This window comes from Dermochelys coriacea, chromosome 6 (genome assembly GCF_009764565.3).
Source record: "Dermochelys coriacea isolate rDerCor1 chromosome 6, rDerCor1.pri.v4, whole genome shotgun sequence".
Classification (NCBI taxonomy): domain Eukaryota; kingdom Metazoa; phylum Chordata; order Testudines; family Dermochelyidae; genus Dermochelys; species Dermochelys coriacea.
This window is the reverse complement of record NC_050073.1, coordinates 125,799,306-125,811,620: the sequence shown is the minus strand read 5'-3', so window position 1 is coordinate 125,811,620 and position 12,315 is coordinate 125,799,306. Positions and strand designations below refer to the sequence as shown.

At 39.5% G+C, this 12,315-nt stretch overlaps 1 protein-coding gene across 3 annotated transcripts in view; it reads right to left on the bottom strand.

Moving 5' to 3' along the window:
- Nucleotides 1–12,315, bottom strand: part of MDGA2 (MAM domain containing glycosylphosphatidylinositol anchor 2) — a 660,176-nt gene that overhangs the window by 293,696 nt on the left and 354,165 nt on the right. For 2 of the 3 annotated variants that reach the window (XM_038407347.2, XM_043516491.1), the window contains 2 exons: nucleotides 6,174–6,370; nucleotides 194–326 (listed from right to left, as the gene is read on the bottom strand). In XM_038407347.2, the coding sequence (XP_038263275.1) occupies nucleotides 194–326; nucleotides 6,174–6,370 (330 nt within the window). Of the gene's footprint in view, nucleotides 1–193; nucleotides 327–6,161; nucleotides 6,371–12,315 lie in introns of all 3 variants that reach the window. The other variant, XM_038407346.2, reaches the window with a different exon arrangement.

The following is a 12,315-nucleotide window of genomic DNA, read 5'->3' as shown; positions in this document are numbered from 1 at the left end:
CTGCAGGGCATTTTGGATGAATATCTGAATGTTGTTGTGTCTGCCCATTACTTCTAGATAGATCATAGCATCGGTTGAGTTTGTGCATTGCTACATATTGTATATTATAGCATAACCCTGTGCAGGCTATACATTTGGAAGACATTGTACGAGTACCAGATCCACTAGGAGAGTAGATAGTTTCATACAATACCTGTTTTATTGGAGAGTCTGAAAGACACCATCTTGTCAGGGATGTTGCACACACTCCTCACTGAAGCAATGCAGCTGTAATTAGCATAGTCCTGAGGCCGAAGATTCTTTAGTTTCAATATCTTTGTTTCCCCCTGAACACATTAGAAAGGTAAATTAGGATGAGATTAAGCCACAGGGACAGGCAGATTATCATAGCTTTCTGAGACAGACTGCCGGGACCACAAGAATATTGTATTGGGATGGCTAATTAGGAGCAGGTAACAAGTCCAGAACTGTCCAGAAAGAAGAGTTGATTTTAACGAACCCAGCTGCATACAAAAAGTGCTCTGTAAAAATGCTTACAGGCATGACCTAAAAGGTTAACTCCCCTACATACACTCAAACAAATGAAAGAAAAATCTTGTTTTGACAGCAGCTTTGAAGTCACAGTTGCTGACTGGGTAATGCATCCTGAGATAAAACCTGTATAATGAAAAATCATAAGCTACTGTAAAAGGGTTCCTGTTGCTTTCCTTTGAAAACCGGCTTCCTAGAGATTTTATTTTTAGACAGCAGTTATGCAAATTATGGTGCAAAGATCTGAACAGAGTATTTAATAATGGAGCTCTTTTTGACAGGATCGAGAGAAAATTATAGCATCCAGGCACGAAATTTTCACATAAAATACTATATGAATTGGGCTTAACAGAGAACCTGCAAACAAACATTTGAGAAAACAACCCTTAATGAAAAAAAAATATAGAAAATCTTTTATCATTGATAGAAAAGACACAGGTGTTTATGTTTCCCTGACAAAGAGATACCAGATGTCTTCAGGACGGACTGCTAAATGCAAATACTCAATTTTAGATCAAATACAAAATAAAGACATCATGGGGGGAAAAAACCAGAAATGTGAAGCACAGTTACAACAACATCATTTTTATGGTAAATCATTGTCAGTTAACAGTGCGCAACAGAAATAAAAATTAAATGAAATAAAGCTGTATTAAAATGTGCATATGCAATTAGTGCCAGCATAGAAACAAATGTATTTTTTCAAGCTCAAGACTCCCCACATTCAACAATTATTTAATCGGAGTTTATATGAGAAGAAAGAAAGAGACCTTTGAGCAATCGTGGATAATTCTCTAAAACCTTCAGCTCAATGCACAGCAGCAGTCAAAAAAAGCTAATAGGATGTTAGGAACTATTAGGAAAAGGATAGAAAAGAAGACAGAAAATATCAGAATGCCACTATATAAATCCATGGTGTGCCCACACTCCGTGTGTCCAGTTCTGGTTGCCCCATCTCAAAAAGAATATAGCGGAACTTGAAAAGGTTCACAGAAGGGCAACAAAGAATAATGCATCCGATGAAGTGAGCTGTAGCTCACGAAAGCTTATGCTCAAATAAATTTGTTAGTCTCTAAGGTGCCACAAGTACTCCTTTTCTTTTTGCGAATACAGACTAACACGGCTGCTACTCTGAAAAGGATAAGGAATGACTTCCATACTCTGAGAGACCAAAAATATTAGGCTGATTAGCTTAGGAAGAAAAAGATGATTAAGGGGGATATGAGGTCTATAAAATTATGAATAGCGTGGAAAAAGTAAATAGAGAAGTGTTCAAACAATACAAAAGCCAAGGGTCGCCCAATAAAATCAACAGGCAGCATGTTTAATGCAAAAAAAAGGAAGTGCTTTTTCACACAATGCACAAGTAACCTGTGGAACTCATTGCCATGGGATGCTGCGATGGCCAAAAGTATAACTGAATTCAGAAAAGAACAAGGTATATTCATGGAGGATAGGTCCATCAAGGATGTTAGCCAAGATGATCAGGGCTGCAACCCCATGCTCAGGACGACTCTAAACCTCTGACTGCCAGAAGCCAGGAGGGGAAGATGGGTGGGATCTCTCCAAAATACCCCTTTTTGTACACTCTCCCTCTGGTACTGGCCACTGTCAGAGACAGTCCACTGGAATAGATGGACCATTGATCTGACCAGTACGGATTCAGTTCTTAAACTAAAAGGATATAAAAGGACAAATCCTCTTTGACTTACTCAGGCAGAACTCCCACTAAAGCAAGCTGAAGCTCTGAATAAAGCAGGCATGAAGTGGCCTACACACTGAAAGAAACAAACTGAAGAACTCTTATTACAAGCTTTCCTCTCAGTTGTTAATAATATTACTGTCTGGCATATAGTTTTATTGAGACAAAATGGTTGCATAAATATCAAGTGAACAAGGTTAAATAGGAAGGATTTGGATGGCTATATGGGCTGCATTCAAAAATACTGCACATTATGAATAAGCAAAAAGAGATGAAAGTGAAATAAATGGTGCACGTGGCTCATTCAGGAAAGAGGTAGTCTTAAATGCAACCTTAGGTCCCAATTCTGAAAACATAACGTAGCATGGTTCACTACAAACATGCAAGTAATCGCAGCAAAATTAAATGTGAAAGTTAAGCAGATGTTGCATAAGTGTTTGCAGGAACAGGGGTTTAAACTAGACTGTTCAAACGCACACAATAATACAAAGGGAAATCTGTACCCCTTTTCAAAGAAGGATCAATACGAGTGACCAGCAAACACTGATGGAGATGGAAATTAACAGAGTTATTAAATCTCTTTGGTCAAATTCAGACACCAATGTAGTTCTGCATGAGATGGGAATGCAGGATTTCATACCTTACAACGTGCTCAGGCATATCTGGGGGACGTAAGGGCCAATTTAAAGCTCATTTAAGTTGAGGTGAAGACGACTGTGGAAGTCAATGGACTGTGGATCAGGCTCGTAAATACTATGAGTTTGTGAGTCTTGCAAGTTTAAGCCTCAGCTGTTAACTCCTTGATGTTGTGGACAGATCTCACAATTGTAATGTGGTTTATGTTACGTCAATGTCTATGATTTGTTGAAAAGTAATTTTAGCTGATTTGTGTAATTAGTGTAATTATGTCTAATTATATAATTAGTATAAATACAGCAAATGTAATCTTATAATTGAACTGTGCAATTACAATATCTAATGATGATGATGAAGAAGAAAATCCTTAGGGGAAAAATTGTGTAGCGAGTTTAAAGCTTTGAAAAATTCACTATCTGAACTGCTTTAGTACATGAGTACATGTGTGTATGACTAGTTCCCTCCCCCCAGTCCTCAGACAGTTGCTAGAGTAAGTAATCCTTGTTAACAACTGAATTGCAGAAATTCTGGTTTTAAAAATCTAGAGCTAAATTTGAGTGGCAGGATTCCTAAAATGAAGATAAGGCAATAATGTGGCTTATGTTTTACCTTCTTTTATTTAATACTGAATAAAATGGAAATACAGATAGAATATGCTGCTTCCTTCACCCCTCCTCTCTTTGGCTACAATAGAAAAGAAAAGTTAAAATATTTCCATATTTGTTTTCCCTAAATTTCATTTGATTTGGACTGATGATCCAGCTTCAGAGCTATCAAGAAGAAAATGCCGTCTCAAATTCAAATCCCCTAATGTTCTAAATTCAAATCTCTTATCCCTCGTCACATCAGCTCTCACTGTTTGCTACTGGATGTATCATCAGCAGGATCAGTTATGCAGGTATATGCAGTAAACATGTATGACTCAAACTTTTAATTACATAAAGTCCTCTTGTGTATCAAATTTCATATGCACACAGATAGCTGCGCTAATTCAACCTGAGCACCAATACATGCAGAAAGGCTGTGGATAAGCTTTTGATGATCAATATGACAATCCGATTTACTTACTATTTTAATACACACACAGGTTCTACCAAGAGTGTTCCTAATAACCTAGGGATCATATTTTTAAAAAAAAAGGAATCTAATTTTATGCAATGCTTTCTAGCCTAATAAGAACATATCTAACAAAAGAGATGACAGTAAACATTGCCATGTTGAGGCATTATTAGTCAAGAAATCCCATCTCAGAGGGAGCATCTGACTTTTAATTAACCATTCAAAACCCTCCAAATCCACATCTCTGTGTTCACTAGAAAACAGACCACAGAGTCCCTAACTGGGTCCATAGATGATAAATTAAGAATAATCTCATTGCGTTCAGAGATCCAGGAATGGTACTCTACCAGTCTATTTCTCATCTCTGCAAGGTTCCAGTCTGCATGTTTCTCTGTAGTATTGCAAGTGATGTTAGCAATACAAAGTGTAATACACAGCAGAAATGATGGTGCTCTCAAGTCAAGAGCTAGAATTATTTAGGATTGTTCTGCTCTAACTTTGACTGAACGGGCAGCTGTTTGATCTTTCCTCAGTTTTTTTTTTTCAGATTTTCAAAACGCGCTCTCTCTCTCTCACACACACACACACACACACTTGTTTTCAGTAGACTGGATCTCCTTCTCCCTCACTTTCATAGTGGGGTTGATTTACGGTCTTCAGAAATACAAATGTGTTAAAAAATGTGATCTGATAGGCAGCTTTGAAGGGCAATACGCCTGAGTTGCCAGAGTTTATTGGTAGCAACACTTCTGAGTAACAGCAGCTTTCTCTACCTGTAACTTTCTATACAGAGACACTGTACATTAATTATTTGGGGAACAGGTAGGAAATAACAGGATGATGGAGGCAGATCTTTAATTTGTGCACTTCAATGACTTCAAAGGAGCTACTTCAGTTTGCACCTGCAGCGGATCTTACCACCCATTATCTTTTGACTTAGATTCCTTTTTAGAGGGTAGCCCAACAATTTCAAAATAAAGAGTTTTCTCTCTGTTAAATAATGCTTACAAAAATAAAGGCACTCAGTAACTCCTAGGCACGCCATCATTACACAGCATACACAGACATGATACGCACAGCACACGCAATCTTGCCCTATAGCGTAAATTGCCGAAACAGTGTAAGCCTAAAGAAAAGTATTCCACTTCTGTTTGTGTGCTATCTCACCATGGCTGAAAGTTACCCAGTGCCGAGAATCAGCACCAGGCCTGGGCACTGTTTGAGTACCAGTCAAAATAGGCCTTAAATGGGCACCAGCCTTGTGATGGCTCTGGGCACAGGGGTGAAATTAGCCTAAAATGCAATTGTATTTTTCTTGGCCGTTTTAGGGTTGGACTCAGTAGTGCATGTGATTTCCACAACACAGAAGCCAACAGCCCTACGAAGCCTTGAGCAGGTTTGCAAGGGGATGGAAGCTGGATATTTATTTTAGCGCAGCTGACTCTTCAGGTATGTCTAAACAGATCCACAGCAGCGAGTGTCAGAGCTTGGGTCTATGAACTCTGGCTCATGCGGCTCATGATAAAAATAGTCATGTAGATGATCCCACTCAGGCTGGAGCTTGGCCTCTGAAACCCAGCAACAGGGCTTGGTCTCAGAGCCTGGGCTCCATCCCAAGTGGGAACATCTACTTGGGTACTGTTAGCACCATAGGGATAGCCAGAGTCTGTAGACCCAGGCTCTGACTCGTTACCAACAGATTTGTATTTATTTATTAATTTGCAATGTAGCCATACCCTCAATGACTGATGAGCAAACAAAACTAGTTCCTGTGGAGAAATGATAGCACTAAAGATCCTCTGGTGCGGACTTAAATTGTATGGTGGGATTTTCTAACACCTCTAAGTGACTCAGGAGTACAAACACTATTGATGTTCACTGCGACTTGTGCTCCTCAGTCACTTAGGCACTTTTGAAATTTCCACCCCCCCCCACCACCCGTGTAAAAAGTTGTTTGGAACTAGCACCCACAAAGTGGGGAAAAGGCAAGAGACTAGGCGCCCAACTTCCACCAGAATTAGATAAGAGTCAGTTTCTAACTCCCTCAGGCTCTTGAAATGAACCATGTTGGTGAAAACCCCTACACATGCCTTATAGCTATTTGTTCAGCTTCGGTGGGGGGAAAACAACAGATGTGAAGCCTGAAATGGAAAGAAGGAAACTGTTCTTTAAGGGGTCAATAGACTGTGTACGTAAGGGGGAAAATATTATGAGGAAAAGAAAAATACTGTACCTTGATTCCTACCTGGGTAAAGAAGGGTTCATAGATTTCAACTCCTTTATCCGACCCTTGCAGTAATACCTCTTGGCCACGTCTCCAGCTGTACCGTACAGGTGGGTTGGAGTTAGCAACGCACCTGAGAAACACTGTTCTCTCATAGTAAAACTGTTCTTTTGCTTCCCCGATGCTCTGGTGAACTGTCACTATCGGGTCATCTAAATCTGGAAAGGCATAAAAAAGCACAAAAACACAGAACTCAGAAAACAAAATCAGCGCTTACATAGAACCTAAGGTATTTCCTACACACAAGTAAGCAACCAAGTAAGACTGCACATCTTCTTGAAAAACAACAGGCAAGTATGAGAATATTTGGGATCCGTTCTGAGAACAGTTACTACTCCAAGTGTATACTCGTAGATTGTCAGTTCTTTGGATAGTCTTTCTGTTCTGTGTTGATACAGCACCTGGCACAATGGGGTCCCTTGCCACCACTGAGGCTCCTAGCTGTTACCACAAGAGAAATAATTTCAAAACCATGCAGGGGGTTAAGTGTGAATTAATGTTTCATTTAAACAATTTAATCTTGATTTCTTTCTTAATCTCACTTATTTAAAACACTGTTGATCAAACCCTGGAAATAATTAGTCAAGCTGTTTTAATTTGCATTGTAAGAGATGTTTGATGTTATTTGGTGAGAATGTTTTATTTTTGCCTCTTATCGGATAATGTGAGTGTATTTGTGTTTCTTTAAAGTAATAAAATAGAACATTTTAAGGCAGTCATCTCTTTAGGTAATTAGATATGTATTAAGATACAAACAAGAAGATCCATCCCAGGCTTTGGACACTCTTGACTCTCAATTGCTCTTGACTCTCCCGTTGCCTACTCTGTCCCCATATCTACTCTAGAGACACCATCAGAGGACCCAACCACATCAGCCACACCATCAGGGGCTCATTCACCTGCACGTCTACTAATGTGATATAGGCCATCATGTGCCAGCAATGCCCCTCTGCCATGTACATTGACCAAACTGGACAGTCTCTACGTAAAAGAATAAATGGACACAAATCAGACATCAGGAATGGTAACATACAAAAGCCGGTAGGAGAACACTTCCATCTCCCTGGACATTCTATAAGAGATTTAAAAGTAGCCCTCCTGCAACAAAAAAACTTCAAAAACAGACTTCAAAAAGAAACTGCAGAGCTACAATTCATTTGTAAACTTAACACCATAAATTTAGGCTTGAATAGGGACTGGGAGTGGCTGGCTCACTACAAAAGCAATTTTCCCTCTCTTGGTATTGACACCTCCTCATCAATTATTGGGAGTGGACACATCCACCCTGACTGAATTGGCCCTGTCAACACTGGTTCTCCACTGGTAAGGTACCTTCCTTCTCTTCATGTGTCAGTAAATTTATGCCTGTATCTGTAACTTTCACTCCATGCATCTGAAGAAGTGGGTTTTTTACCCACGAAAGCTTATGCCCAAATAAATCAGTTAGTCTTTAAGGAGGCACCGGACTCCTCGTTGTTTTGTGGATACAGACTAACATGGTGACCCTTCTGATATTTAAAATACAGACTTCCTGCTCCTACAGTATCAATTTAAGCATCCCTGAAGCCCACAACAGAGTTTCTTCCCATTCCAAGTCCACGCTTCACAAATACCTCACTGCCTCTAAACAGGAGAAAGGAAAGTTAGCCCTGTAAATCGACTAACTTGGAATAGTATTAAAGTAGTATATAAAGGGTTAAATTAGCTTGGCTAAAGAAAATATATTTATGGGAAGAGTAGCTCCTGTTAGCAGTCCTGGGAAGGCCTTGAAAGAATGTGGCTTAATTGGAAAAACTGGACCTGAAAGGTAATGGGTAACATAACATAGGAGGAAAAGTTCTTGGGGAAAAGGGCCCCAGTGATCATCGAAGGTTCTAACTAGTTTGAGTAATAAAAAAAGATTGTGCATGTTGAATCAGCAGGACTGAAACCTGCTTTTAGCAAAGACAGTGACAATCAATATGCCATCAATTGTTTGTTGCACAAAAACCAGGGGTATTTCTCAGCTCCTATCTGATCATACTGGAGCAAACCAGGATGAAAGCATTATCCCTGGGTTTGATTCTTTTGTGACTCTTCTGATCAAATGTTTATGAATGTGTGTTATGATATGGATGTAGGAATCACTTATTTTTTATGCTTTTAGAGATGATTAGAGCATTTGTACAATACCATTTGGCCTTCAGAGTCTAATAAAGAAATTTAGGGTTAAATTGTGCAGTTGGAATACCCTGCCTAAACAATTATACCAATAAGCTTCTGATACTTGGCTAACTGCTATCAAAGGGGGAGACAATTCCTTGGTATACAGTGTTGTTTTACCAACATATTTTGGTAAGTTTGTCTTAAAAATAATGGCTACATTGAAGAAAAACATACAAATAACCCCCCTCCCAGCCACCTTTACTAACTTACGTTTCATAATTTTCCACCCACAAATAACTCAGCCTGCAATATTCCACTCACAATTAGTGGCAGATAGACATCTAGCTACTAAAACTTCTAATGACCAGTAGGAGGTTGCTTCTCCAAATTAGGCACTTAGGTTTCCAAAAGGCTAGGTGTAGACAGGTAAATCTAGGTATGCTCCCAATCTGCATGTACATTTACTGTAGCTGTGTACTCATATGGGGTGACTGCATACCCAACAGTGCCTGCTTATCCACATAGACCTATAATTGCTCAATCTACATGCACACAGTGAATGCTTGTGTTAATTCGGCACACATTTTATTGATTAGAAAAATGTGTAGAAGCCCATGAAAAACAAACACACACACACACACACCCCACTATTAAACTCTAGAATATGCAGGATTAATTCTGATTTTACCCACTCATCCACAAATTACAACCCCAGTCCTTCAAAGGGTTATGCACCTGAGTAACTTTGCAAATGTGAGAAATCCATTGAATCAGTTAGAACAACTCCAGGCCCTGCTTCAGCATGGTGCTTAAACAACTTTCAGCATGTTCCTTGTCCTATTGATGTCAGTGGGAGTACAGTCACATGCTTGAAGTAAGGCATATACTACAGTACTTTGCTGAATCAGATCCAGGAGAACACAGTTGCTCCATTGCATGTTTGCAGGATTGAGGCCAATCAGTGCTAAAAAATAGACATCTGCCTTAAATATGTAAGCAGCTCTTTAAAGGTGTACATCTTGATTTGAGTAGTAAGACCAGTGGCTGTGTGCACATTAGAGTAAGCAACTCGATTAATACAAAACACATGTTCCATACGTTGATCTGAGTAATACGTACAATAATTCTTGGTAATAGTGAATGGATTTTAAATAAATGTTACCTTAGTTCTACTCTGCAAAATATTGAATGTAGCATCACAGAAACAAATTATGAAACAGTTGTTTCAAATTAGGATGGCATTTTATAATGAGATTTTGTTTTTCTTTTAAAGGTTATTTTATAACAGAGTAACATTTGCAAAGGAAGGAGAATGCTGAAATTTTATGTCCTCCATTCATTCAATGGCAAATAAATTACGGAAAATAGTTTTCTTAAACTTCAAGTGAAAAACACCTGGTTGCCTACAGCCCCAGCTACAGCCCAAAACACTTGGTTGCACACAGCCTCAGCAAAATGCAGAACGTATCACACAGTAGTGGCTCTCCAGTCTTTGTTGATCAACAATACTGTTAACACAATACATAGTAACGACACAATACCTAGTAATGACAGAGTGGAAATTTGAAACCTCTCCTCTCACGGAACCTCTTCTCATTTACTCTTTCAAGGAAAGATGGCCTTCTGGTTAAGGTACTGTGGATTCAATTCCAAGGTCTGCCACAGACTTCCAATATAAGCTTCAGCAAGTTACTTAACCTCACAGAGGTACATCTGATGTCTATCTGTAAAATGGCAGTGATAATAACACTTCCTTCATCTCTCGTCTAATAGGACTGTAAACTCTTTTGGGCAGGCGCTCTCTTTTAGTGTGTTTGTACATGCCTAGCACCATGGGGCCTTTATCTCCACTGGGTCTAAAATAATGATCAACTTGAACCTCAAACAAGTCAAAGCTCAGGACTGCAACAGAGGGCAAGGTCCCTGCCACACCGTTTTCATTATATCCACTTAATGGAAAATTCTCACCACAGAAAATGACTGATTGAGTCACTGGCAGTAAAAAATCTCTCCAGCTGCATGAGAGCAACAAAAGCAGCATGAATAGAAAAGACAAAATAACGCTGTGTTATTTTGCAAAGTAGTTAGGAGCTTTCACTGAGAATTCAGCTACATGTTCCATTAGTGTGCCGGGTTAGAGAAATTGTCTATTGGATTATTACGTAAGAAGGCATTTTACACAGGCAATATAAAAAGTTACATACATAATATAAAACATATTTTGTAACGCTACCAGGCATTTGCTACAGGCTGTAACTACCAGGAATGGCAAATGTCAAGTTAGTTTCACTCAAGAAGGCCATTTTAAAGCTTTCTGATCAAAATGGCATTCGTAGACTGTAGTCAAGGCTCTCTTGGAATTCCAATTTCAATGCCTAGCTGAATCACCACCCATTTGTATTCAAAATCCCAAACGGACTTCTTTTTGTAATTGGTTAAACCTGTGTGTACACATTTTTTCCCTCTCCAACAGTACGTGAAGGAGCAAGCCGTTCAACAGTCTAGGCTTGAAGCTATTGACTTTAGTTCTTACAAGGCAATTAACTAGCAAAGGGGAAATGCAGAAGGAAATCTCAGGGGGGTCTAGCACAATAGAAACAGATTCGGCACAAGGTGTATTTTCCTCCCTTTGCTTTGCAATAAGACTTGCATTTTTTTAATTATCTAATTATGAAGAGTAAATTGATTAATCAGTTATTAAATGAAACTGAAGTCATGGGGTGCTGTTTTAAGTTAAAAAGTCTATTAATCCCCCCAAATGATCACAGAATTATGTTTTCCACAGAGATTTATGATGCTGTTAAGTCCAATTTTTCAGTATTTAAACTTTGAATTGAACAGAATGACAGTGAAAAACCCAGATGGCAAACACGTGATAAATACTGTACGGGAAATATTCCCTCCCAGAATCCTGAAACTGTTGCACAAGCAGAAATCTAAGCAAAACTGTGTGAAACAAAACTAGAACAAACACATCATGACCTGCAGGGCAATGACACGAGCTGGCGGAATGGGAATAAGCATTGTACAATGATGCACATTGCTAATGTCCAACGTTTAGAAATGCTTGGAGAAATGTTATTGATTATAGACACAGTGTGGCAGCATAATGTACCACGAGTCAGAACCCTGCACCCAATCCTGCAACCCACGCACAATCCTACAGCTTCAATGGGGAACCAGCCCGCCCCCACATGGAGACAAGTGCAATATTGCATAGCCTGCATTTGCTACATGATTTTCCTTCAACCCACGGGACTACAAAGTTGTTGTGGTGGTGGTGGCGGTTTTAAATAGACTGCAATTGTCCTGAGTTGTTCAAAGAGAATGAGCCTTGGAAATGAGAAAAGGCACTTTTAAGAGTGATCTGTGGAACCGATTGAAATTGCTTCATAGCAGAGATGACCCCGGGGGGGGAGGCAGGTGCGGGGCAGAGAGAGGGCAGCCAGCTTCAGCAGTGTTACCGAGCATGCTCAGTCCCTGTGAGCATGCTCACTACAAGCCAAGCAGCAAATCTGGGGAGGTGAGCCCCATGACTCTGCATATCACTGCCCCACGAGTCACCTCTGCCTCATAGGGTCATAGGGAAGGTGGCAATGAGCCCTACAACATACCGGGGTTCCCTAACACACTTTCTATTCTTATAAAAAAGGCTTGCAACCATTTCTTTTTTTTTTTAAAAGGGGGTTTAGCAGCCCATGGTTTTCAGCAGGGCTCCAAACTTCTGCAGGGACACAGTCCTGGTGTCAGCACTATATTATTCTATATAGTTTTGAATTATTCAAACATAAGAAGCCAATAAAATGTTTTTGAGACACACAATCAATAGGTTATGTAATTTGAATACACCCAAATATATAGGCTGTGACAAGTTAGTGACTTGCTCTAACGGCAAATGAAGAGCCCTGTTTCTGTACTAACTTCAAGACTCAATATGAATATTGAATGCAAGTACTGA